Below are 26,567 nucleotides of genomic sequence, written 5' to 3'. Positions count from 1 at the left end.
ATCCCCCTCCTCCAATCCAGAGCGAGTTAAGCATGCTGGGCCTTGCAAGCCACAGCCTAGAATGGCCTGGTCTGCTCTGGAAATGCCACACGGGAGTAGAGGGGACAGAGCAGTCAGTGAACCTTGTACCGGGCATTTAACCTTGAAGGGACCTTATGAAGCTGGTGCCTGCCTGGCTGTCATTGAAACACTCAGACAGGCACATAATGTTCTGGAATGGCCTGGGCACGATGGGAAGTGGGGCTTGCTCAAGACCTGGGTTTTGTGTGTTTGTAGCTGGACTTTGTCCAAGGCCCAGGACTGGGGGAAAGGTGCCTTTTACAATTTGTTTATAGACCTAAAGAAACAATTGTGGAGATGGTCTGTAATTCAGAAAACCAAAAATCTGCCCTGCAGGTAGGGGGAAGCCGCCTTGTGGGAGAGTTTTTGTCCCTTAAATTAAAATGCATCTCCTCCTATCTGTAGATCAGAGACGGAACAGTCTGCAGTGAAGTATGTGTCCATAGAGCGTACGGGAGGAGACAGCCTGGGTGCTGCTCTTACTGCAGTAACATCCCCAGTGTCTAGGCCAGTGGTCCCCAATGTGGTGCCTGCAGGTGCAATGACGCCCACCAGGGCATCTGTGTGCGCCCGCGTACAGGCCAGCGGACAAGCATCCACCGAAAAGCGGCGTCACCAAGAGGCGCCGCTGCCAAAATGCCACTGATTTTCGGCAGCGATGCCTCTTGACATTGCTGCTGCTTGGTGGCATTTTGGCAGATGCTTGTCTGCCAGCCATAGTCCTCGGTGGCTCGTTGTTTGGCACCCGCCACCTGGAAAAGGTTGGGGACCACTGGCCTAGGCCCTTCGTGAACCCGGAGGAGAGTGTAATCCCTGCCCTGTGGCGCTAGCAATATAAAAGAAGCAGCAGGCAGAATTACACACATTCAAGATAAGTTTGGTGAGCTGAGTTCTTGGAAGTGCCTTCGTTGTGGTGGGCCTCGGTTTCCCCAGCTGTACAACAGGGTGATCGTACCCTCCTCAGTAGGGTTGTGAGGCTCATCCGCACCACACAAGGATTTTGAGGGCGGGGCTCTGCCAGGTGAGCAGTCCAAGTTTGTGTCTTCGTACTGCGTCCTTGCTGCTTCATCTTAATGGGGTGGGTGTGGAATATGACCAAGCTGTGTAAAATGACTGGTGTAGAGAAAGTGGAATGTTAGATGGGGTGGGGATCTGAGTTACTACGGAGAATTCTTTCCTGGGTGCTGGCTGGTGAGTCGTGCCCACATGCTCAGGGTTTAGCTGATCGCCATATTTGCGGTCGGGAAGGAATTTTCCTCCAGGGCAGATTGGCAGAGGCCCTGGAGGTTTTTCGCCTTCCTCTGTAGCGTGGGGCACAGGTCACTTGCTGGAGGATTCTCTGCACCTTGAGGTCTTTAAACCATGATTTGAGGACTTTAGTAACTCAGACATAGGTTAGGGGGTTATTACGGGAGTGGGTGGGTGAGATTCTGTGGCCTGCATTATGCAGGAGGTCAGACTAGATGATCATAATGGTCCCTTCTGACCTTAAAGTCTATAAGTGAATAGGGAAGTGATATTTACCCCTTCACATAACACAAGAACTAGAGGTCACCCAATGAAATTAACAGGTTTAGCAGGTTTAAAACAAATATAAGGAATTCCTTCTTCACACATCATACAGTCAACCTGTGGAACTCCCTGCCAGGGGATGTTGTGAAGGGCAAAAGTATAACTGGGTTCAAAAAAAACCTGGATCAGTTCCTGGAGGACAGGTCCGTCAGTGGCTATTAGCCAAGATGGTCAGGGATGCGACCCCATGTCCTAGGTGTCCCAAAACCTCTGACTGCGAGTTGCTGGGAGTGGATAACAGGTGGATCACTCAAAACTGCCCTGTTCTGTTCATTCCCCCTGGGGCACCTGGCACCAGCCACTGTCAGCAGACAGGATCCAGGACTAGATGGACCATTGGTCTGACCCAGCATGGCCGTTATGTTCTTACACCTGTGGGGGTTCCCAGCGTAGTGGAAAGGGGCAAGCCAGGCTGATGGAAGGATGGCCGCAGGCTGGAGTCGCTGGCTGGCTGGCTAGCAGAAGGGGACAGCTTGTGGTCTAATGTGCCCTCTCCCTTGTTCTGCAGTGGATGGTGGTGAGTGGGACCTGCTGATCGCTCATTTCCTGGGTGTGGATCATTGTGGGCATAAGCATGGACCAGACCATCCAGAAATGGCCAAGAAACTCACCCAGATGAACGAGATGCTAAGGTGACCAGTGCCCTGGGGAGGGGGGTTGCCAGCTCACTCGCCTCGGCACCTGCTTTTCTAGGGGTTGTGAGGCCCCTGAACCCAGAGCTTCTCCTGAGTAGCCTCCCAGAGATCCACCACAGCAGCATGACAAGCCCCCATACAGCCTTTGCAGGCGAGCTGGGCAGCAGGGTGTGCTCACTCCGCGCGTCACCTCAGAGCCCTGGCTTTGAGAATACAGCAGGGAAATGACAGCTTGAAAACGAGCCTGCCCCGCCGTGGGGCCCTGAGGCTGTCCCCCACCAGGAGAGAGGGTCACAGTCAGCCACATGCTGTGACACTGGCAGGGATTGAACCGGGTCGTGGAGAGCAGGGGCTGCCCCCAGGCTTTGCCCAGAGAGGCTGTGCTGGAGCCTTCGCGCCGAACTGAACTTGCAGAAAATATTCTTTCCTGTTGGGGCCCAGCTGGAATGGAGACAGTGATTCCTGGTGGCTGTGAGGCTCGAGTCCAGTCTGAGAAGCACTTCCAGGGCCTTGGATAGAGGGCACTGAGATTGCGCAAAGCTTGGGGTCACAGAACAGCTGGAAGGGCTGGGAGTGAGTCACAAGAGCTCTGCCTGTGTGGGGTGTTAGAGCTGGAGCTGGCAGGGCTCTGAGCTGCCGTGCTGTGCACACAGCCCCATGGCAGGCTAAAGGCTTTCCCACAGCATCCAGCCCCCTTCCAGGCATGCTGAATGAGTCAGAGGTTTGTGACGGAGCCTGGGCCCCACAGAGGATCAGCTATGTGGAATGGCCTTCCAGTACTGAATTGTCGCTGCTGTTCATGTAGGATCTAGGCAGGAGTCTGCTCTCTCTGGGCTCTGAATAATCTTTGCATTCCTAAGGAGCCCATCAGCATAGCATCTGGGCTGCCACCCTCTGTTGTGGGGAAGCAGCCAGTTCCCAGCACAGGAACAGGCTCATCGTGGTTTCTCAGTGGTGCCTGGTCCTGCTTTGTTGTGCTCAGAGCCCTGCCAGTGATTCATTGCCCCGGGGCTGCATCTGGGCATGAGTCAGGTGGTGACTGATGAGCTGTGTCTCTGGGGGCAGGTCACTGGTGGATCACCTGGCGAACGACACCCTGCTGGTGGTGGCAGGGGACCATGGAATGACGGAGACTGGGGACCATGGAGGAGACAGCGAGAAGGAGGTGAACGCAGCACTCTTCGTGTACAGTAAAACGCCTCTCTTTGGAGCCCACCTTCCCGAGGTAACGGAGAGGGACGCCAGCAGAGCCCTAGTCGGGCATGTTCCTGGGATGGGGGAGTGAGCCCAGGGGTCCCAGGAGCAGGGAGACCTCTGGCCAGCAGCAAGGAAATATGACACACATCCTTCCCGGACCCAAATGCCTGTCTGCCCAGCCCAGGGCTTGAGTGGATTCCGGGGCTGCTCCTCCTCTGTCTGTGCCCCCAGAGTGGGGCTCTCCCCTCCAGGAGAAAGTGAGGTGGGTGAGACTTTCCCTTCCCATCTGCCCGAGGGTTCAGGGGCCTGCTGCGATTGTCTTCCCCACATGGCTCCCTTCCTAGGTTCTTCGTCCCCTCTCTGCACCACCCAGCTGAGTGCAGAGAAGCCGAGCAGGGCCAAATTAACCACCAGCCATGCTAGGCCTGGGCCCTGCAGAAACAGCTATGTCCTTCCCTGCAGCAGGGATGGTTGGGATGTGGTCACTGGGGTTTCTAGCTTCTCCATCCCCCTCAGAGCAGGGGGCCCAGGGGTTTCCCTCTGGCTCCCAAGCAGGACCACCTTCACTGCCTCCCAGCCCTGTGCTGGGGGTATGCATAGCAGGCTTACTGGGTTGTGGAGGCAGATGGGGCCTCAGAGGTGCAGGGTGGCAGGTGCCAAGTGCATCTGTGCCCTCTGGTCCCCAGGTTAGCGTAACCCTGCCCGGGAGATCGGTGCGTACTCATCCCCGCTAGTCTATTGACCGGATGGGCTCCCTTTTCTTGTCCTCCTCCAGGAGCCGGAAACCATCCCGCAGGTGAACCTGGTGCCCACGCTGGCCCTGCTGCTGGGCGTGCCCATTCCCTACAGTAACATCGGGGAGGTGATGGCTGAGCTGTTCTCGGGGGACGGCGGCACTGCTTTGGCAGCATTCAGTCAGCTCTCGGCGTATCGCATCAATGCCGGACAGGTGGGGGCAATCAGCGCTTACCAGACCCATTCCACGGAGAGGCCCAGGATCACAGAGGCAGTGCCAGGGCTGGTTCCCAGTCCCCTTGTCACCCTCTAGCCACACCTCTCGCTCTCCTCGAGAAGGTGGCCTGTTATAATCCTCCTCAGCCAGCTGGAGGGAATCCTGCCAGAGCCGATCTTCCTTATTTGGGGTCAGAAATTGTTTGCTAATAGAGGAGTGTTGCTGGGCCTGACCCAGCCACCCCATCCCTCTGGTGTCGCTGCCAGCCCTGCATGCCCCCTCCTGCTCACAGTCACATACGACCGACTGTTACCTTCGAGGATGCATTGCTCTACTTTCAGCCTGTCCTACTGCAGTGTGATCGGGCGACAGCAGCCAGACTCTGGGATTTGCTGGCAGCATCATGTGGAACAACACAGATTATAGAAAACTTCAGCAAGCCTAGGTCCTAAACCTGCTGCCTGAGGAGATTGCTGGTGTTAATTGTAAATAGGGCTGTCGATTAATCACAGGTTTAACCGGACTGTGAAACAATAGAATACTAATTGACATCTATTACATATTTTGGGTGTTTTTCTACATTTTCAAATATACTGATTTCAGTGACAACACAAAATACAAAGTGCACAGTGCCCACTTTATATTATTTTTTATTACAAATATTTGTACTGTAAAAAGACAGTGTTTTTCAATTCACCTCATTACTAGTACTATAGTGCAGTTTCTTTAGCATGAAAGTGCAACTTACAAATGTAGATTTTTTTTGTTACATAACTGCACTCAAAAACAAAACAGTGTAAAACTTTAGCGCCTACAAGTCCACTCAGTCCTACTTCTTGTTCAGCCAATCACTCAGACAAACAAGTTTGTTTACATTTTCGGAGGATAATGCTGCCATCTTCTTATTTACAATGTCACCTGAAAGTGAGAACAGGCATTCGTGTGGCACTTCTGTAGCTGGCATTGCAAGGTATTTATGTGCCAGATATGCTAAACATTCGTACGCCCCTTCATGCTTTGGCCACCATTCCAGAGGACATGCTTCCATGCTGATGACGCTCATTAAAAAAAAGTGTTAATTAAATTTGTGACTGAACTCCTTGGGAGAGAATTGTATGTCCCCTGCTCTGTTTTACCTGCATTCTGCCATATATTTCGTGTCATGGCAGTCTCAGATTACAACCCAGCACATGTTCGATTTAAGACCACTTTACCTGCAGATTTGACAAAACACAAAGAAGGTACCAAGGTGAGATTTCTAAAGATAGCTACAGCACTCGACCCAAGGATTAAGAATCTGAAGTGCCTTAAAAAATCTGAGAGGGACGAGGTGTGAGGCATGCTTTCAGAAGTCTTAAAAGAGCAACACTCTGATGCGGAAACTACAGAACCCGAACCATCAGAAAAGAAAATCAACTTTCTGCTTGTGGCATCTGACTCAGATGATGAAAATGAATGTGCATCGGTCCGCTCTGCTCTTGATCATTATCAAGCAGAACCCATCCTCAGCATGGATGCATGTCCCCTGGAATAGTAGATGACATATGAATCTCTACTGCATCTGGTACGTAAATATCTTACGATGCCAGCTACAACAGTGCCATGCGAATGCCTGTTCTCACTTTCAGGTGACATTCTAAACACAAAGCAGGCAACGTTATCTCCCATAAATGTAAACAAACTTGTTTTCTGAGTGATTGGCTGAACAAGAAGTAGGACTGAGTGGACGTGTAGGCTGTAAAGTTTTACATTGTTTTGGTTTTGAGTGCAGTTATTTTTTGTACATAATTCTACATTTGTAAGTTCAACTTTCATGATAGAGTTTGCATTACAGTACTTGTATTAGGTGAATTGAAAAATACTATTTCTTTTCTTTTTTACAGTGCAAATATTTGTAATAAATAGAAAGTGAGCACTGTACACTTTGTATTCTGTGTTGTAACTGAAATTGATCTATTTGAAAATGTAGAAACCCATCCAAAATATTTAAATGATATTCTATTATTGTCTAACAGTGCAATTAATTGCAATTAATTTTTAATCACAATTATTTTTTTTAATTGTTTGACAGCCCTAATTGTTAATAAAGCTTAGAATAATGGGGGACTTCCGGAAGACTGGAAGAGTGCTTCTGTTGTGCCAATATCCAAAAAAGGCAAAAGAGGTGACTCAGGGAACAAACAGCCAGTTAGCCTGCCACCAATCTTGTGCCAGTAATGGAATAACTGATATAGGATTCAACTGATAGATTTTCAGCAGTGATTTTCAACCTTTTTTCATTTGCAGACCTCTAAAAAATTACAAATGGAGTTGCGGACCCCTTTGGAAATCATAGACATAGTCTGTGGACCCCCAGGGGTACGCGATCCCCTGTTTGAAAACCACTGATTTAAAGGATCAGAATATAGGAACCAATAGTCAGCATGGTGTTATGGAAAATCAGTCATGTGAAACAAACCTGATTTCATTGTTTGATGAGATTACAAGTTTGGTTGATAAGGGTAACTGTGTGGGTGTAGCAGACTGAGACACTTGTTTCACTTTAAACCCATATGATCTGATTTTTTAAAAACCGCTAGCGTGATACAATATCAATAAAGCCCACGTTAACTGGAGTAAGAACCAGCTAACTGACAGATCTCAAAAACTAGTTGTTAGTGGGGAATTATCTTTGAATGGCGGGTGTTTCTAGTGGGGTTTTGCAGGGATCAGTTCTAGGCCCAGTGTTTTTCAATGTCTTTGTCAATGATCAGGAAGTAAATATAAAATCCCTGCTGATAAAACTTGTGGGTGACACACAGATTGGCAGAGAGGAAAGTAATGAGGACAGGGCAAACTGGGGAACTGCGTGAGCTCGTCCATTCAAACAAAATGCATTTTCATACAGCCGAATGCAAAGTTGTACATTGAAATGAAGAGTGAGGAGTGAGTTCATTACAGTGTGTCAGTACCTGCATGAGGGAGAATCCCTCTTAAATCTAGCAGGGCAAGGCAAAGCGAGAACCAGTGGCTGGAAGGCGAAGCCAGACAATTCAGGTTCAGAATGAGGCACATTAGAGGCCTGCCTGGAAGATGCTTTAGTCAGACACAAGTCGCTGGGGTAATGGTGAAATCCTCTGGCCTGTGTCAGATGAGATGATCCAATGGTCCCTTCCCTCCACAGTCTCCCTGAATCTCCGACTAGGGCTTATGTACCCCCTGTGTGTGCCGGCTGCAGCTGGTGCTGGGCAGGGCTGCTGCGGGTGGGTTTCCATTGGCAGGTGTTTGGGGACGCTCTGGACCAGCCTCTGTCTGAGGGACGGGGAGGCGGCAGTGAGCGTCTCCATTGTAACCCTGGCCCTTCTCTGCAGGTGGACCGTTTCCTGCACTCCTACTCGCTGGCTGCCCAGGACCTGCCGGCTGAGCGGCTCCGGTACCTGCGGGAGCTTTTCTCTGCCGCGCTGGAGGAGCACGACCGGCTGCTGGCCCAAGTGCGGGAGGGGCTGCCTGCATCGCCCGAGCAGGAGGCCAGGCTGGGGCGACTGGTTGTCCGCTTCCAGCATTACCTGCGGGAGGCCCGGGCTGTGTGCATGGAGTCCTGGGCCCGTTTCCACCCCCTGCGCATGGTGGCTGGCTGTGCGCTCATCGCCGCCTCCTGCCTGCTCTGCTGTGTTGCCTCGGAGCTGGCGGCGGCCCTGGACTTCTCCTACCGAAGCCGCCTCCTGTACCCGCTTCTCTGGGGCCTGGCGGTGGCGGCTGTGCTGGGGCTGGCCCACCTGCTCACCAGAGAGGGGCTGGACCTCATTCTGGTGGTGTCGTGGTCGGCTGCTACCTCTCAGCTGGCCTTCTTCTGGCACTCGTGGGGCCGCCGGCCCCGTCGAGCCCATTTGGCTGGTGTCCAGCCGCCGGTGGCCAATGTGGGCCTGTGGCAGAGATTGCGAGCGTGGCAGGGGCTGGTCCTCCCCATGGGCATCCTCTTCATCCGGTGCTGCGCCATGTTCTCGGACAGCTTCGTGGTGGCCGAGGCCCGGGTGGCTCCGTTCCTGCTCGCGTCCCTGGCCGTCCTGCTGGTGGGCAAGCTGCACTGGCACGGCCGGCTGACTGCTCCGGAAGCCCCCAAGCAATCCCCGGGCGCTGCCTTTTACCAGAAGGAGAGCTGGCAGCTTCTGTGCCTCCTGGCTGTGCTACTGGCCTGCCTGCGCCTCTCAGGCCTTTTCCACCAGTGCCGCGAGGAGATCCCGCACTGCCAGCCCTCGCCCTTCCTGGCCCCCCTCTCCAGCCTGCAGAGCGCTCAGGCCAAGAACCTCTTCTACCTCCTGTGTGTGGCCTCGTTGGCCGGGCTGGTCTACGCCGTGCGGTGCTGGCTGCAGCACTATGGGAACCTGAACAGCGCCAGCCCCCTGGTGCTCTTCGTGCGCTGGGCCTTCCCGCTGCTGGCCGTCTGGATCGCTTGCTACTGGGCCGTCACTTCGGGGGCGGAGGACACACTGGGCAAGCTGCAGGAGCTGGTGCAGGTGGCGCTGGTGGGCTTTCCACAGGCCGTCTACGGCCTGGCATCCCTGGGGCTCCTGCTGGTGCTGTGGACGCCCGTGACAGTGTTCGTGAAGGACAGCCGGGAGTCAGTGGGGCCAATTGTAACCCCTTATCAGGGGGCCCCCAGCTCCCAAGCCGACCTCCAGCACGTCATCCCACAGATCTACAGGAGGATGCAGGAGTCTCTGAAGACCCAGCTAGACAGGGGTCACCGGAGGGCCACGGTGGCAGCCTACGGGCTGGGGAGCGTGTACTCAGCCGCCTTGGTCATAGTTCTCACCCTGCTGGGCCTCCTCCTGTTGACCCTGCACAGCGAGAGGATGAGCCTCGCCTTCCTGCTCCTCTTCCTGGAGGGCTTTGTGCTGCTGCAGATCCACGCCTGGGTCGTGAGCCTCGCCGGGGACGCCGGTGAGCTGGGGCGGCCGAGGTGGGTTTGCTCTTGGTTGGGGGGTCCCAGATTCTCCTACACGCTGACCCCAGGCCCCGCTGCCCATCCTGGAGCCCGGGATGCACCGAGCCCTGTCTCATGGCTGCAAGAGCCGCCACAAGCCTAGGCAGCGCGGGCGCTGGGCTCCAAGGGACCCTGCTCTGCGGGGGCTGGTTACTGGGTGCCTGTGTTGTCAGTGGCTCTGGCTGACTGCAGGGTTTGAGCAAGGGGAGAGGGAGAGAAGGCCTGAGGCTGGGGGATAGGCCCCTGTGGGGTGGTGGGGTCCCTGCTGTTGGGGGCGGGGTTCTGCACATGCTCCACACCTGGGCTAACTGCCCAGCAGGAGGGATTGAAGGGCTGCCAGGGTGCATGAGGCCTGCACTGTCCCCCCAGCCTGGTGCTTTGCCCAGGAGGGCACCTACCATCCTTTACTCGGGGGGGAAAAAGGCCAAGGTGCCCAGTGCTGGAGCCTGGTTCATCCCTCCCCTTCTCAGGGCCGAGGGCAGAGAAAGGGCTGATGCGGCCTTGATGAGCTGTGGGTCAGACCATCTCGAGGCCTGTCCCCTGACACTGGTGTCTCTGTCCCTCTCAGAGCCTTTCGTGGTCCCCTGGTACGCGGTCACCGCCTGGGTCTTTGCTGCCACCCAGTTCTTCTATTCCACGGGCCACCAGCCCATCTTCCCAGCCATCCACTGGCATGCAGCCTTCGTGGGCTTCCAGGAGGGCCACAGCACCCACCTGCTGCCCGCTGTCCTGGTGGGGGCCAACACATTTGCCTCCCACATCCTCTTTGCAGGTAAGTGAATTTCTGCTTGAGCCCGGCTGCTTTCACAGGCCGCCCAGCTCGCTGCTGAGGGAGCCAGCCCTGTGGGAGCAGCCAGCTCCCTCCAGGTGGTCTGCAGACCCACTGGTGAGCTGCAGCCATACCGCTCTCTTGTGACTGGCATCCGAGGGGTTAACAGTCACTGCTGAGCCCTGTGCAGGAGAGCGATCCCCACCCCATCCCGTAGCTGGGTGCCCCCCCCCGCCCCCCGGGTGCCGGACGCCTGGTAACTTCCTGTGCCTTTGTCCTTGAGGTAGTTGGCTGCCCTCTGCTCCTGCTCTGGCCCTTCGTCTGTGAGGTGCCCAACTCCCAGAGGAGGAAGCTGAAGAAGGAACTGCGGGAGGAGCTTCAGGAGAAGGAGGAGCAGCCCATAATGGAGATGAGGCTGCGGGAGTCTCCGGAGAGGTTCTCAGCGGCTCTGCTGCAGCTGGGGCTCAAATACCTCTTTGTGCTTGGCGTGCAGGTAGGGGCAGGGGGGCCCAGCATTGACATGGGACAGTGTGGACACTGAAGGGTTAATAACGAAACCCGCAGTGTGGGGTGGGAATGGGACTCTTCCCTGAGGTTGGGGACAACAAGACCTCAGCCGGGGCCAAGAGCGACAGTGGGTGGAGGCGGAGTTCACTGTGGTGCTGCTGGCTCCTGGCCGTGCACAGGGCTCTGTGCTGGGGGCGTGCAACCTGCCCGACAAACCCACCTGCCCTTCTCAGCCACGCCCCTTGGCTCCTGCTGATGGAAGTGTGATTCTGTTCTGAAGTCGTGGGGCTGCTGCCACGCCTGGCCCATGCCATGAAATCCCTGCAAGACGGCTGCGCCTCACTTGCCAGCCAGCCTGGAAATCTGGCTGTGGACATGCTCTGCTTCCAAGTGAAAAATGGGTTTTTCTCCCTGCCAGTGCCATAGTCACAGCCCGGGCTCTCTCTGTTCTGCGTGGCCTGTAGCGAAAGGTTCTGCGGGGAAGAGTTTGCCCTTGATACTATCTGTGCAGCCCTGCCATCTGCAGCGTCTTTGCCCAAGTGCCACTGATTGGAACTGAGTCAATGCTGATGACTCTGGCGCACGGGAAGGAGGGGACTCGAGCTCCCGCTCCCAGGGCTGGGCTAGCTCTGCAGGGCTCACCGGAGGGAAAAGCAGTAAAGACATATCTGTCCCTACAGGTGGCAGTTCAGACCCAGGCGCACACGGGGGAGATTTGCTGAGTGAGGAGGGCGATATTGACAGGCACGTTGAGGGGCTGGTACATTAATAGACATCGGGACACTGAGTCCAGGTTGCCCTCAGACCTTTCCTACCTGGTTCTGAAAAGCTCTTGGGACTCCTGCCAATCTCAGCGAGTGGGAGCGCTGCAATGGCTGGGCCCAGTGGGATGAGTTCAGGGTGGATTTCCAGCCAGACCCCCTGGCTTAGCTTGGGCCCATCCAGTCTCAGAGTCATAGATGGGGCAAGTTCCCCGTGTCAGCCTGAGTATTTCCTTGTGGCTGCTGGGTTCCTTGGAGCTAATGAGCACAAATGGGTTTTCCCGCCAGTCCCCTCGCACTAGCTCCTATGGTGCATTGGCCTTGTATCAGGGTTAAGTGTTGGCTGCATCTTCACTGGAATGTGACGCTGATCTCTGCTTCCCCTTTGCCCCTTCGGTCTGTGACTCCGGGGGCGCCCCCCTAACAGCTCTGCCAGGCGGGGGGGATTCGTGAGCAGGGTCGTGGTAGCTGCTGCTGCTCCTAGCCGTACTCCCATCTATGTGGGGTGGGCTCTTCGAGCCTGTCTCCATTCCAGCGCCTTGAAGCTGTGTCTCGCTAATGCCGCAGCTAGTGAAATACTTTTTCTGTGGTACCCCAAAGGATGTTTTGGGTCTTGCAGCCTTTCTCTTACCCTCCACTCCCAAGTTTAACACCCTGTTTCCAGTTTATTCTTCTGATCTGCTTTTCCCATGTCCAGACCGTCTACGCCTGGGCTCCCTCAGCTTTTCTAACATTGGTCCCTCTTTCCCACTTCCCCGAATGAGTTCATTCCGAACGCCGGCCATTCTTGTCGCTCCCAGCAGCCATCTTAACGTTCTCATTTCCACTGTAGTCAAGATCTGCTCCTGTCTCTGTCTCACTGCCCAGCATGTGGAGCTGTACAGAAGTGAATTGTGTGTAATTACCGTCTGGTAGCTCTTACTTCTCAGGCTGACCAGTATTCTCCTATCACAGATCACTCCGCTCGCTTCACTCCATTTAGTCCACGTCTTTCCTATTCTTCTTATAATTTCATTGTTCACCATTTTCCTGGACTGTCAAACTAGCTACTTGACCATCATCATCTGCTAAAAGCAGGCACCAGGGTGCCACTCTGCATGTTCTGTGTAAGTGCCTCGAGAAGGGGCTTAGTGCCAAGCCATGGTGTGCTCTGACTCACTAGACATGGCTCAGTTTCTCCGCTTGGCCTTCTGGCAGTGGTAACGACGCTTGCCTACGTCCCGGATGAGTCTGACACATTCTTTGGTCTTTCGTTCTCCTCCCCCACATGACTTCTCTCAAGCCTTCCCAAGATCCATGAACACTGTGTGCAGGGTTTTCCTCTTTCCTCTGTTTTTGCGCAAGCGCTCTTAATGCAAAGCGAGCACAAACCCAAACTCACTGGCACTGATGGTAGCTTCTTAAAAACATGTTTTCTAAGTGCCAGCCCTGCAAATTCATCCTGGATTGGAGGGGTCCAGCTGGGCTCTCTCCATCTCTTACATCATCCCCAGCCATAAAGGGTTTGCAGGTTCCAGTGGAGTTGCCCAGGGATAATGGAGGACACAGTCTGGCCTGCATATGCCTGGGACCTAGCTAACAGTTCTGTCGGTGTCTGAGCTGGAGCAATTCCAGCTCCCTGTTCTGTAGCTTGGCTGGCCCTGCAGAGCTGGTAGGAGCAGGTGTGACTGACACCCCTCCAGGCGAAGGGGCTGTATGCTGAGAAGGGCTGCCTGTACCTTGTCCCTTTGCCCTGTGAAGACCAGGGCACATCAGTTGAGTGCAGCCTGTGGTGTCCTGGCAAGCTGTACAGCTCCCTCTGTGAGACTTCTTTTTTGCTTGGTGTCAAGGTTCCTTCCCCACTCTGAACTTTAGGGTGCAGATGTGGGGACCTGCACAGAGGCTGCTCCACCCGTGCTGCATGGACACTTCTAAGCTTAATTACTAGCTTAGATCTGGTATCACTGCCACCATCCAGAAGTTTCAGTGTCTGGATCACTCCCTTTTCCCCCAAAACCTTCCTCTCCCTGGGTAGCCTTGAGAGTCTCCTTCACCAATTCCCTGGTGAGTCCAGATCCAATCCCCTTGGATCTAAAAACAAGGAAAAATCAATCAGGTATTAAGAAATAAAAAAGGGTTTGAATTAAAGAAAAGAAAGGTAAAAATCATCTCTGTAAAATCAGGTTGGAAAATACTTTACAGGGTAATCAGATTCATATAGCCCAGAGGAACCCCCTCTAGCCTTAGGTTCAAAGTTACAGCAAACAGGTAAAATCCTCTCAGCAAAAAGCAACATTTACAAGTTGAGAAAACAAAAATAAGACTAACACGCCTTGCCCGGCTGTTACTTACAAGTTTGAAACATGAGAGACTGATTCAGAAAGATTTGGAGAGCCTGGATGGACTCTGGTCCCTCTTAGTCCCAAGAGCGAACAACCTCCAAAACAAAGAGCACAAACAAAAGACTTCCCCCCACCAAGATTTGAAAGTATCTTGTCCCATTATTGGTCCTCTGGTCAGGTGTCAGCCAGGTTTACTGAGCTTCTTAACCCTTTACAGGTAAAAGAGGCATTAACCCTTAACTATCTGTTTATGAAACTTGGTTATAGTTCTTCTCTTTGTGTGTGGCTGATCATCCTAGCCACTCCCCACAGCCTGGGGGCCTGGTGTCTGCCCCCAGGAGATACTGGTCTGGCTGTCCCGTCTCCCTCCTTGAAACCCATGCGTTGGGGAGACACTACACGTCTCCAGTGGATGCAGCCCCTTCGGAGGTGTGTGCACAGAGTGTGTGCCCCATGAGGAGAGAAGGGAGTCCCTTTTGGGGTGTTAATTAACTTGCTTTCCCATGATGCTTGCTGCACCTGGCCCAGGGACCTGCCTGGCTTAATACCCCTTGCCATGGGCTGGGTGAGGCTACTAAGGGTGATGTGTGACTCTGCCTTCTCCCTGCTCTTCCCCACAGCTCCTGGCCTGCGTCTTGGCAGCCATGGTCCTCAGGAGACATCTCATGGTCTGGAAGGTGTTTGCCCCAAAGTAAGTCCCAGGAGCTCTCCTCTGTCCTTGGGTCGGCCTGTTTTCCTGGCAGCTTGACTGATAGTCATAGATTCCAAGGCCAGAAGGGTCCACTGGGATCATGTGGCCTAGCAGGGGGTGCTGCAGGTCAGATTTGGGGGCATGGAAGAGCTGTGGAGTTGGCAAAGCTCATACAGTGAGATGAAGGGCGATTAATCACTGGAACAGATCGGCAGGGCAGTGGTGATCTTCCCTCGCTTGGAGCCTGTAAGTCCAGGCTGAATGTTGTTCTGAAAGACACAAGCTGTTGGGCTAGAGTCAGGACCCAGTGGGATACCCTGGCCCGTGCTGGGCAGGAGGCCCGAGATCTGGCTTTGGGATCTGTGACCCTGCAGCCCCTCATTGTCAGGAGAGTCAGATTCAAAATAGAAACTTAGATTTGCAAGAGCAGTCTATGCTGGGGGCATGGGGCAGGGGAGGTGATGCTTGCAGGGGAGGACTGTGGTCCCTGGAAGGGACGTTGGGTCCAATGCATGCACTGTGTCTGTCCTGCCTGCAGGTTCCTCTTTGAGGCTCTGGGCTTCATGGTGAGCAGCATATGCCTCCTGCTGGGGATTTTCCTGGTGATGCGTGTGGACTGTGCGGTCAGCGCCTGGTTTGAGCAGCTCCAGCCCAGGTAGCATCTGAGCAGCCGAGATGCAGGGCACCCAACGTGGAGCATCATCCCCTGAGGAGATGGCTGGGTCCCTGTTTTGCAGGCCTGGCAGGACCTGGGAGCCGCCACCATGGACAGTAGCTGGGGATTATCCCCGTCTCCCTGCTGGGTGCGACAGGGCAGGGCTGGCTGGTCTCTGGCCTCACTCACTGTGTCATTGAACTCTGAGCTCAACTTCATTGCCTCCCGCCAGGTGGGTTTGGAGCCCAGGCCAGGCACATTCAGCCACAACGAAGGGCCTGTTGGGGAAGGGGATGAAAGCACAAAGCCTCAAGTGCCCTCCTGTAGCTGGGTCTTACTGGCATTTCCCTGACATGTCTCCTTGCTGGGCAGAACACACCGCAGGCCACTGCAGGCCTGTGCGCTGCCTTGGTGTTTGCTACCTCGCCTGGGGCAGAGATGGGGCCTCGTCTACTGAGGAGCCTCTGGGGTGTGTGGGCACCAGAGGAGTGACCTCCCTGTTCCCTGCCCGTGCAGCAGCCTCCTCTCGGTCCCTGGCTCCCAAAGAGGGGAGTCTGGGCAGTGCACGTCCCTGGGCTCGGGCAGCAGCAGCTTCTCAGAGGCTGCTCCACCCGTGCTGAAGGAGGAATTGTCTGCTACTGTGTGATGAGGATGCCTCCTGCCTCACTGATTCTGGTCTTCCTCAGGGCGGCACATGGGAGTGCCACACCCTGCTTGAGAGAGAGAGAGAGAGAGTGTGTGTGTGTGTGTGTGTGTAAGAGAGAGGGGAGGGGGGAGAAAGAGAGAGGGCGGGGAGGGGGAGAGGCAAGCAGGCCAGAGAGGCCTGCACAGCATGGTGCTGTCAGATGGTACCTGGGGCTGGGTTAGCAACAGTCTGTACAAAGTCTGTGTGAAAGTGCTGGGGAGGGAGACAGCAAGGAGGGAGGGAGCTGTGCCCAGGAATTAAATCCTCTCTGAGCCAGGGCTTCAGCCTTTTCTGGTATCCAAACAGAGGCCTCGGCTGTAGCAGCAACTGCCCCCATCTCCTGTCCTGTTGCAAGTCCTTGAGTCTGCTGTGGAGCTGTGGCTGCTCCCAACCCCAATCTTGTGATGACGAGTGACCCAAGCAACGTGGCTGGTTCATGAGCACAGCTGAATGGCAGCCAGGTAGTGACAGGGCCTAGTATCAAGGCTCCTTGTTAAAGGAGGAAGGGAAAGCCAAGAACTGCAGGTGGCCGAAGACCGGTGCTCAAAAGCTTTTGGGAGCAGATAACGCCCCGGCAGGATTGATAGCTTAGCGCCTGCAGAAACGCTGGGGCACCACCTGGGGTTGAGGTTGGGCCACATCTCAAGCTCGTCAGGGTCGGGCCTGGCCGCGTGGCTGGAAGATCTGTAAGAAAACCCCAACTGCTGGAGGTGATGATGATTCAGAGCATGGTGCTTTTTGCAGTACTGACCTGGGTGCTCCAGCCAAGGGTGTTGTGCTGCTCTGGGTGACGTCTCAAAGGAGCTGTCCCAACCTCACGCCTACTATTTATGATCATGAGATTTTATCCCTTCTCCACAGGGGTTAACCATGGGGCCTGGCTAAATTCCGTTCTGCCTCCCTAAAGTCCCCCTGCAGTTATGGTTGTCTTCACTTCCTGCCCTAAGCCATTGTGATACTACTTGGTGCTATTAAACCCTGCTCTCTCCCCCCGCTGGGGTGGGTGAAGTGATCTGTGCTGGGTAAAGCAGCTCTCCAGGGCAAAAGGAGCTGAGAGCTCTTTGCCAGGGTCATTGAGCCCCGTCTCTTTCTGGCTTTGAACCAGAGCTGTACGTGTCTGACTTCAATTCACTGTGCTGTGGCTAGAGCAGTTCTGGGCCCTGCCTCTGGGTCCTTTTGTGGCCCCCAAAGTTATCCTGTCTTCTGAACTGCTGCTGTTCGCACCGAAGCGCCCAGCTGGTCCGAAGGGGGCGTGTCTTGTGGGTGGGTGGGTTTAGTACTCAGCTGTAATCCTGGGGGCCCTGTGTTTGCCCTCCCTGGAGTAGTAGCTGAGTGGGTTGGTTAGATGGGGTCACCTGTTACAGGATGGTTCTCTGCTGTAGCTGCTAGTGCAGACCCTATTGAATCCTGCTGGCCAGATCGCAGGGATTGCCCCATGGGCATGTGACAGGAATGGGGGCAGGTGGCATTAGAGCTCCAGGCAACTCGCATTACAGAAGCTTGGGAGTAACCCCCACCGTATCACCTGCATGCTGGGGTGCCCAGCCGTGCCGCCTAGTCCGTAGCCACTAGTCTGAACAACCTTGCAGTCCAACTCTCTGCAGTCTTTAAAGCTGTATTGCTGTCCCACAACATCCCTGTTCTGGACTTTGCTTTCCCCTTCTCCCAAATGTCAGACGACCTCCCTTTTCTCAGTAGCATTCACTGCACTGCTCAGCACTTTGGTGCATGTCACTGGAGATCCCTGTGCGCTTAGCAGCTAACGGCCTCCAGCCTTCCCCTCAGTCAGCTCTGGATTATCCCTGTTTTACAGATGAGGACCCTGAGGTGCTTGTGGCTGTGGTGTGCCTATTGTCACGCAATGAGTTTGTGGGCAAGCAGGAACACAGCCCAGGAGTCCTAGCTCCATGAAAAGCACAAAACTCTACCACCCCCCAGCCCCCATTTAACTCATGCTGTCCCCTTCCAGCTCAAGGTTGATTTTGAATCTTGTATCTTTAAAATGTTTAAATCCCCTTGTTCTTGTAGCTACAGGGTGGTCTAGTGAATTTGGGCCCAGGCCTGGGAGCTGGAACTCCTGATTTCTGAATCCAGATCTGCCACAGAATGTGTGACCTTGGGCAAATCACCCTGCCTCAGTTTCCCAGTCAATAAAATAGAAATCTAATTCCATAGACACCCACCCCCCCCGATTTTCCTAAATGGGGATTTTAGTAGGTTGGGACGTGGGGCCAGGAGTATCATCCATCATCTGCTCCTCAAACTTGTCCCTCCACACTGTCTACTAGGGCAGTGTGCAGAGATACGATCCATGGGATGCAGGCTTAGCCTCTCATGGACCCCGTAGATCAGGGCCAGTACCTAGAAATGGATCTGGTGGTGCCCGTCTGTCTGTGCAGGTGTAAAACTTATTTCTGGCTGTGCACACTCCACCCAAGGGTTGGACGAGTGCAATGTGTGCAGAGCTTTGGCATGGGAGAGCCATAGATACATTTGTGAGATTGGGTCTAATTTCTTAAGCCTGGGTGGGAAATCTCTATCAAACCTCCTCAAGAGGTGGGAGCTGGTCACAGACTGTGTTCTCAAGGCCTTGATCCTGTTTGGTTTATTCCACAGTGTCATATGTCAGCTGTCAGCACCGGTCTACAGTTAAGCCTGTTTCCTTTTGCTCCCATTCATCCTATTTCTGTTTATCCTCCCTTTAAATGTTTTAAACCATTCACCTCCCTTAAGGGTGCCAACACTCTCTCAGTAGGTTGCTGGGTATTGCACTCCATTGCCCCGAGGGGAGGTTGTGTGGTCCAGCAGACAGCACCTACAGCTGGGATTCAGGAGATGTGACTGCCACTGACTGACCATATGGCTTTGGGCAAGTTGCTTCACCTTGTTGTGCCTCAGGGACCCAGTCTGGAAAATGGGGGAAACAGCCATTTATGAGTGGGCGGGAGCAGAGTGCTCTAAGGATGCTGGGCACTAATATGTATCTCTGTGGATCTGATTGTCACTTTTCTTTCACCTGGAGCAACTCAGCCTACACGGTGGAAGTGGCTCTGGAGTCTCTGCCAGTGAGTAGAGATTTATAACAAAGACACAGGAGGGGCAATTTGGCAGCTGTCATTCATCTAAAAGCATCACCTCTGGACCACTCCAGTCATTGAGACAGAGTTGGTGAGTGCTCTAAACAGACGAGCGGGAAACAGGAAGTTTGTGTTCTCTTTTCAAGTCTGCAACTGACTTGCTGTGATCTTGGGCAAATTGTTTCGCTTCTTGTGTCTGTTTGCCTAAAATTACGATAATACTGACCTACCTTAATGGGGTATTGCAAGGCTGGGTTGTCTGTAAAATGCATTGAGCTCCTCATTGAAGGAGCTAGAAACTAATTAATGGTTTTGTTTAATTATATAATTGCTAGGTGGTGGGGAAGATTTGCTTTGTGAGTTTGGATGTTGCTTCTCCTAACTAAATCCAAGTAGGGTAACTTGTGCGTGGTCTCTGAGCCCAGTTCCAGGTTACTCCCATTTCTAGGCTATTGTCTGTTAATCTCCTTTTAGGGAAAATGGAAGGTGAAAGATTAAACCTGAGCATGTTAGCAGGTGGCAGGAGGCTCCTGCAATTGGTCTGGTTCTGTGCTGCAGCAAAACTGATCCTTCCAAATAAAGTGTGAGATCCAAAATGGAGGTGAGCTTGGGCCACTTTGTACTTGTGTGGGGCGGGGAGTAGAGGCAGCAACCTGGCAGTAGATGGGGTGTAGCCAGTGCAGAAGGGCAAGCGGGCGTGTGTGTGTGGCTGTACGGCATTGGAGGGGGCGTGGGGGGCAGCTCTGCAAAGGGAGCCAGTGAGCAGGACATGGGTACAGAGTGGGGCAGGGTGAGCGCCGTGTGCCAGCCCTCGCACCCCCGGGGCTCCTGGCACCAGTTCATGGCACTTCAGCCGGGTACCAGCCCCCCGGGGCAGAGGCAGGTACTTCGCAGCCAAGGGAGGTTTCTCTAGGGGCAGCTTCAGCAGCTGGGGCCGGGGGATGCACCTGCAGCGCCCCCTACCGGGGACTCTCGGTGCTGCACCCCCGGCCGCGGGGGCAGAGCCCAGGGCAGCCTTATCGCTGCTCCAGCAGCAGCCAGGAAAGAGATTGGGCTCTCCTCGGCCACCGTACCCCGAGCCCGCGCCCAGCGCGTGCGCGCCTCGCGCTCCCCACGTCTGGGACGCAAGAGCCACGTCCAACCTTCCGCTTCGCCGCTCCCTTAGCAACCGGCACTTCCGGCCCGGAGGCCGGGGGCCAATCAGCGGCGAGGGGGCGTGGCCGAGCGGGAGATGGCGCAGCGGCTCCGGCCCCGCGGCTCGAAGCGGGCCCGGCGCGAGGCCCCGGCGGGGGCCGGCTGCCTGCGCGCGTGGACGGAGGAGAACGACGGGCTGGCCCGGGGCTGGCGGGTAGGGGCGGGGCCGGGCCGGGCCGGGCGGGGGCGGCGGCGCGGGCCGGGGCGGGACCCCCTGACCCGCCGGCGGGACCCCCTGACCGCGGCTTCCCTCCTTGCAGGCCGGCCGCTCCTCGGGCCCGGGCCGCGCGGCGCAGCAGGCGGCGCGGCGCTGCCGACTCGCCTTCGACTCGCTGCTGCGCAAGATCCAAGGTAGGAGCGGGCCGGGCCCGGCCTCGGGGCAGCGCCGCTGGGTGCGGCTCAGCCCCCCCCCCCGCCCCGCCCCCGCAGCCGGGCCGGCACCGACCCCGACCCCAGCTCCGGCCCTTCCCCGGAGACCCACCGGGGGGGACCCCTGGCCTGGGGTCCCGGCAGCCTCGCCCGCCTGGCCGCGGAGCTGGAAGGAGGCGCAGGGGACGGCCGGTGGCTCGGCTCCAGGGAGCGGCCTGGGGGTGCAGCAGGTGACTGAGGAGGCAGATTTCCTGCAGGGAGTGTGGGTGTTAGGGAACGGGGAGTGCGGGGGGATTTGATAGCAGCCCTCGGCTACGTGACGGGGGGTCCGAAGAGGGTGGAGCTCGGCTGTTCTCAGTGGTGGCAGATGACAGAACAAGGAGCAATGGTCTCAAGTTGCAGTGCGGGAGGTTTAGGTTGGATATTAGGAAACACTATTTCACTAGGAGGGTGGTGAAGCACTGGAATGGGTTACCCAGGGAGGTGGTGGAATCTCCTTCCTTAGAGGTTTTTAAGGTCAGGCTTGACAAAGCCCTGGCTGGGATGATTTAATTGGGAATTGGTCCTGCTTTGAGCAGGGGGATTGGATTAGATACCTCCTGAGGTCCCTTCCAACCCTGATAGTCTGTGAAGGAGCAAGTGGTTCTGGCAGAGAGCTGGGCAGGTCACTCTTGGGAACAAGTCCCACTGCTGTCCCAGGGTTGGTGTCCCCCGACTGCACCACTAAAGAGAGCGCATGGAAACCTCGACTCACACCCCGGAGGCCAAGTGTCTGCTGATTCTCTGCTAGAATGGGTGAAAAGACTCTAATTTTTTGTCCCTGAGGACTAAAACCATGGAATACCTAACCAGTTGGAAGAAAACAGAGGCATAGGCAGACAGCCTGACACTTCCAGATTCTGGAGGTAACCTACGCTCTTATACCTGCCTGATGCTGTTCTCTTCTATGTGATTCTAGGGCTGAGGCAGTGTATTGAGGACTAGAGCAGGAACTATCAATTGCTGGTGCAGGGCAGCCTGATGAAATCTTCAATAGGGATTGCGGTTTGATACACCCTTTGGGCATCCAGCTAGCCTCTTGTTGCATTGGTCTCTAACTGCAGGGCTGCCGGCTGCTCTCCCCAGCCTTTCTCTGGAGCTTACTGTTCTCTACAACTCCCTGCTCTTTGCTGTTAGTGAGTCGGATGGCCTCGTCGAGGGAGAAGCAGAAAGAATCAACCATGGGCTCATTAGGGGTAAGGAAAACGTCCCATGTGTCTGAGAGGCAAGGTCACTAGGCTGGCTGGAGCAAGGCTGGGGGGTGATTTCTCTGCGCTCTCATATGAATGGCATTGGCAGCTGTCTGAGGCTAGGGTTGAATGAAGGTGGCAGCTGCGATGTTCTGCGTGTGCTGGAATCTGGAGACTTGGGGTTTAAAAGGGAATCAGAAAAGCTTAAAAAAGCCCAAAGAGCCGGAGAGAGCAGCATAGTGCAAACGGAAGTGTTACTAACTTACTTACGGGGATTTGAGATTGAGGATGCCTAAGAGAAATGGGCTGAAATTCAGGGAGGGAGACTCCAATAGTGTTCAAGTGTGTTCCCTCTTGGCAGACATGAGTGTTTAGCAGGAGTCTTTTTTTTTTTTTTTTTTTTTCCTCTCAGAGCCCAAGTGATTCCGGGGGACAACTAATAAAAGAACAGGGACAGGAGTGCGGTCAAAGGGTCATAAGAAGGGAGCCTGAGGGGAGCGAGTCGGCAAAGCTAATGTTGTGGCTTTGACTCGGGGGCTGGGATACAAACGAATGTTGATAATGTGAGCACTCATCACTCCTCAGTGCCTGCGTGGGAGACCCCTTGTTCCACTCTCCCCTTTTGGGGTGCTCTTCCTCTGGACCGTAGCAGGTAGAAAGCTCTTCTGTGTTGTTCCTAGAGTTAATGGCGCTTGCACTGCTCCAGGCCATGTCTAGTCCCTTCCTGAGGCAGGGCATCTCTTTTGCTAAGGCTCTGTCAGGCTGCTGGAACAGGATCAGTCGCTGAGCAGACTGACCCATTGTCCTCTGGCTGTTTTCCTCTCCTAGTGCTGGAGGCTTGCGGGGTGTCTGGGCAGGATCTCAGCACTGAGGAGCTCTGGCAGAAAGTGCTGCAGGATGTGACCACGGAAGAGCTGTGTGCACCTCTGCATCGACTAGGTGCTCTGCAGGGGGCGGTATGGCTGGCAGCAAACTGCCTGGGGAGCGTCACTGGTCTCTTCCGGCTCCTGAGTGACACCAAGGTAACGCCTCGGGGCCTCTCCCCCGGTGGATCAGTGCTGGGGCAGGGACCGAGCCGCTGGCTGGCGTATGGGAGATTTGCTGTACTGCACTGTGCCATGGGTCTCTGTCATCTCATATCCTGAGTCAGGTAGTGGCCACTACCTGATGCTTTAGCAGAAAGCTTAAATCCCAGCCCCTGTATAGCACCTGAGCACTAATGTGATGCTGCCTATACTGGAGGGGAAAGATTCCATTCTGCCCCTTGCAGGTATCACTTTGCACCGAGGAGCATGAATCTCGTTACCCACGTCATGCCTATGAGCTGGCCAGGTGTGTATTCCACCCTGTCTGGGACAGTCTCGGACCTGCATGTTGAGAGCAGAACCCGTGCACAACTAATTTGTGTGCTAGGGATCTATCTTTAGACCAAGAGGATCTGAGTTTGATTTCCTGCTGTTACAGTGAGTTCTGAATGGCTGTAGCATACGCTAGAGCAATATCTATGCAGGCCTAAATAAATGCCCACAGATCTGTGAGAGGGGGCCAAGTTGGTATGAATATTTGTCATAAAACCATTCAGCATAAAGTGCTGTGTCAACAGAAGATTTGAGCCCATCCATGCACTCGCTGTTCAGCATGAATAATTCGCTCGCTGGTACTAGAACTTTCTCCTAACACCCAAAGTGCACTGAATGACTCTCAAACAGTCCTCTTTTGCTGTGGGCCCTTAATGCCCAATGCAGTGAGATCCCTGGCAGGGAAGTCCGTAAGCAGACCTGCAGTTTCTGTAGCGAGTGAGTTGCTGACTGTGATTCAGAGGTAACTGTCTTCTGCTGACTGGAAAGGCGGCGAGGGCTTTTGTACCAGCAGAGAGGCTGTATCGATAGGGCTGAGCTGGGGAGTCTGGGTATCTCGCGCACACAAGCTCGTGGAACGAAGGATCTCTCCTCTGGGATTCTCTTTGCAGATGGGTTGCCCATGCATGCTGGTGTGCTAGGGGCAGCCCTGGAAAGTGCACTGAACTCATCCAGGGCAGGGAGACCGGATACCAGACTAATGGTCTGATCTAGTGCAGCAGTATGTGGGAAGAAGCCTGCTGCTGCCAGAGCGAGTGTGCAGCTCGCTGCAGGAAAGGGTCCAGAGGGAGGATGCGGTGGGGCATGGTCCGGGCACATGGAGCTCACAGTCTAAAGGCTCAAGAGGCGCAATACAGCCCCCAGACCTGCTCTGTCTCTGGTCCCTGGGATTGGTGCCTCCAGTGCTGAGTAACCCGCTGATGTTCTCCCCCCGTGCCTTTCGCAGGACCCTCTGCCTTCTGCCCATGGGGGTGAGAATGAGCTCCTTGCACTTCTCAAGGCATGGAGTGTGCCTGTTGAGGGAGACACGTCGCCCCTCGTGGTGCAGAGCACCAAGGACTTGAAAGAGATACTGTGGACCTCGGCTGCCTTCCTCCAAGGTATGGTTAGAGGTGCCTTCTCCAGCCCCAGGGGGGGTGCTGCTGCTTCTCCCCTTGCAGTGCCAGCCACCCTCCCTCCTGGCCCTACTGCCATCCGAGTCTGCCAGCACTGTGCCATCACCAGCTGGAGTTCCCTTCCCTGGGATGGGAGCAGGAGCTGAGCAACCAGCCGTGCTCCTGAAGGAAACCTGTTTCCTGCTCTTCATGTTCTTCTTTGATTTAGAATTGCAGAATGCAGACGCTCCCCAACTTACACAAGGCATTGCGTTCCGGAACACCTTGCGTTAAGTCAGGGATGTATACACGACAGTTATGCCAAAAACAAACACCAAAACACTAATGGAACTTTTTTTGCAAGTGTGAGTTTGCGTAAGTCAGGTTTGCGTAACCTGGGGAGAGTCTATAAAAGCCAATATCTTCTCCGATGTGCATGTAAATTCCCTACGTCAGTTCCTGACTCAGTCCTGCCCTGCAGTGTCACAAGGCTCTCAGAAACCCGTTCCCCGGTTCAGGCCTGGCCTGCAATGTCCTGGGGCCCCCCGTCTTTCCCAGTGACTCACTACCTCGCTCAGCTCTGCCCTGCAGCGTCACGGGGCTCCATGTCTCCCCCTGTGACCCACTCCCTGGCTCAGCACTGCCGTGCAACGTCGTAGGGCATCCCGGCTCAGCCCTGCCCTGCAATGTCACAGGGCTCCCCGTCTCCCTGACCTGTTCCCTGGCTCAACTCTGCCCTGCAGCGTCACAGGGCCTCCCCATATGCCTGCCCCATTCTTCAGCTGTGCCGGGGATGAGAAAGGGCCCCATATCAGGCTGAAGGCTAGCAGGGGGCTCACTGTGAGTTCAGAATGGGTTACAGTGCACCTGGGAGCCAGCTTTGCAACTTCTTGGTTAAGTTTCACTGCAGTGTGATTGGAGCCATGTCCAGCACTGCTCAGAGGGTTTCCTTCCCACTGCTCACCCTGGGGCAGAGGGTTTCCTTCCCACTGCTCACCCTGGGGCAGCCAATTGATGGCAGTGCCTCTGTGTGTTAAACAGGTAGGGAGAACTACATGTCCCAGCATGCCACGTTCCACGCTAAGCAGCCAGCTTATTTTAAGGTTGGGGCCTGTCCTCTCCACTGGCTGCACTTCTGTATGCAGACAGAGGGCAAGCCTTCCCCGCCTAACCCTGGTGTAGAGGGGGATGCAGATGGCTTTGCCTTGGTGTATTCCAAGTCCTAGGTAAGTGTACTGGGCCCAAGGGCGGAGTTCCACCTGGTACCTGAAAGAGTCAGGAGGGAGGCTTCAGATAGCTAGCGAGGGAGGTAGTCAACACTGTCACATGTGGCGGTATATAAAACATGCCAGACTCCCAGCTGAGGCCATTCTTTGTGGAGCTCCGGCCAGAATCCCAGCACTGCCCAGGGGTTAGCATTATAGCTGGAGAAGTCCCAGATTGCTGTGCCCTCGAGAAGAGAGGGAGGATGTGGGACAGATGGTAATTGGGAGGCAGTTTCAGGCAGGTGGGGTAGTGCCCAGGCAGGAGGGATGCCTAGCGTGTGAGGGGTTGAATGCGTAAAAAGATCACAATAAATGACTGGCCCAAGGCGTGTTCCCAGCCAGTGGTCCAGACGCAAGTGGAGCTTTTCAGTCAGTAACTGAGAAGGGGGCAGGTCTGGAGACCAAGGTCAGAATGATCCCACTAAGCTGCAGGCTTCAGCCCTCACCCCGAGCCCCAGCATGGCCCTGTCTGACCCTGCCTGCCTGCTCCCGGCTAAGGCTCTGTAGGGGAATATGAATCCTTCTGGGATTGGCACGCCCCTTCCCAGCCTGGCTAGCACTTGGCAATCCTCGTTGCAACGGCAGTGATGTTCCCATAGCACATGCGTGGTGCTGCGCAGTGTGCTGCCAGGGTCGGGAGATCGCAGTCCCATGGCAATGGCAGGGTATGGCGCAGACAGTTATAACGTGGTGTGAGACATGCACTGAGTGGGGAGGGTCGTTGAAGCGGGAATGCTGCGTGGGACCAGATGGGAGTGGGTGCAGGGAGTGCTGGTCATGGTGCCGTTCCAGGCCCACGGGATAGCGTGAAAGGCAGAGCCTATGGGGGCGAAGGAGATGGAGTAGAGTTAATGTTTTGTGCGTGTGTGTTTCAGGTTTGCAGGGCCTGGAGGCTGGAAATCTCCCCACAGCTCTCTCCCTGCTCCAGGCAGCCACATCTGGGTTCTGCTCCAAGAGGGTCCTGGCCCAGATCTACACCTCCATCGGCTGCTGCACTCAGCAAATGGTAACAAGCTGGGACCTGTCTCCCTCTAGCGGGGGCAGGGACGGTCCAAGGGCCAGTGCCTCCATTGCCCCGAGCAGAGCCGGCGTAGGAGGAGATTGGGTGCACGTCTGTTCTGTATACGTGTGCTGCACTGGACGGGGGTGCAGCGCCCCCAGCCTCCTTGGGAAGCTGCTGCCTTAGTTTCCCACAAGAAGACTGGCTGCACCA

The 26,567-nt window shown here is 55.1% G+C and overlaps 2 protein-coding genes across 9 annotated transcripts in view; both read left to right on the top strand.

The window, feature by feature from the left end:
- The window catches only part of PIGO (phosphatidylinositol glycan anchor biosynthesis class O), a 22,642-nt gene extending 7,537 nt beyond the window's left edge, over nt 1-15,105 (top strand). For 3 of the 5 annotated variants that reach the window (XM_030567327.1, XM_030567328.1, XM_030567331.1), the window contains 8 exons: nt 2,141-2,264; nt 3,333-3,492; nt 4,240-4,413; nt 7,767-9,336; nt 9,948-10,151; nt 10,436-10,641; nt 14,358-14,428; nt 14,967-15,105. In XM_030567327.1, coding sequence (XP_030423187.1) covers nt 2,141-2,264; nt 3,333-3,492; nt 4,240-4,413; nt 7,767-9,336; nt 9,948-10,151; nt 10,436-10,641; nt 14,358-14,428; nt 14,967-15,087 — 2,630 coding nt within the window. In that variant the 3' untranslated portion in view covers nt 15,088-15,105. Of the gene's footprint in view, nt 1-2,140; nt 2,265-3,332; nt 3,493-4,239; nt 4,414-7,766; nt 9,337-9,947; nt 10,152-10,431; nt 10,642-14,357; nt 14,429-14,966 lie in introns of those variants that run through there. The other 2 variants (XM_030567329.1, XM_030567330.1) reach the window with 2 other exon arrangements.
- Nucleotides 15,094-26,567, top strand: part of FANCG (FA complementation group G) — a 25,158-nt gene continuing 13,684 nt past the window's right edge. For all 4 annotated transcript variants that reach the window (XM_030567333.1, XM_030567332.1, XM_030567334.1 and 1 more), the window contains exons 1-6: nt 15,094-15,315; nt 20,300-20,390; nt 21,512-21,643; nt 22,466-22,659; nt 23,942-24,095; nt 26,230-26,360. In XM_030567333.1, the coding sequence (XP_030423193.1) occupies nt 15,193-15,315; nt 20,300-20,390; nt 21,512-21,643; nt 22,466-22,659; nt 23,942-24,095; nt 26,230-26,360 (825 nt within the window). In that variant the 5' untranslated portion in view covers nt 15,094-15,192. The remainder of the gene's footprint in view (nt 15,316-20,299; nt 20,391-21,511; nt 21,644-22,465; nt 22,660-23,941; nt 24,096-26,229; nt 26,361-26,567) is intronic.

This window comes from Gopherus evgoodei, chromosome 6, assembly GCF_007399415.2.
Source record: "Gopherus evgoodei ecotype Sinaloan lineage chromosome 6, rGopEvg1_v1.p, whole genome shotgun sequence".
Lineage (NCBI taxonomy): Eukaryota > Metazoa > Chordata > Testudines > Testudinidae > Gopherus > Gopherus evgoodei.
Note: the sequence above shows the minus strand (reverse complement) of the source record. Positions and strands in the feature narration are given on the sequence as shown.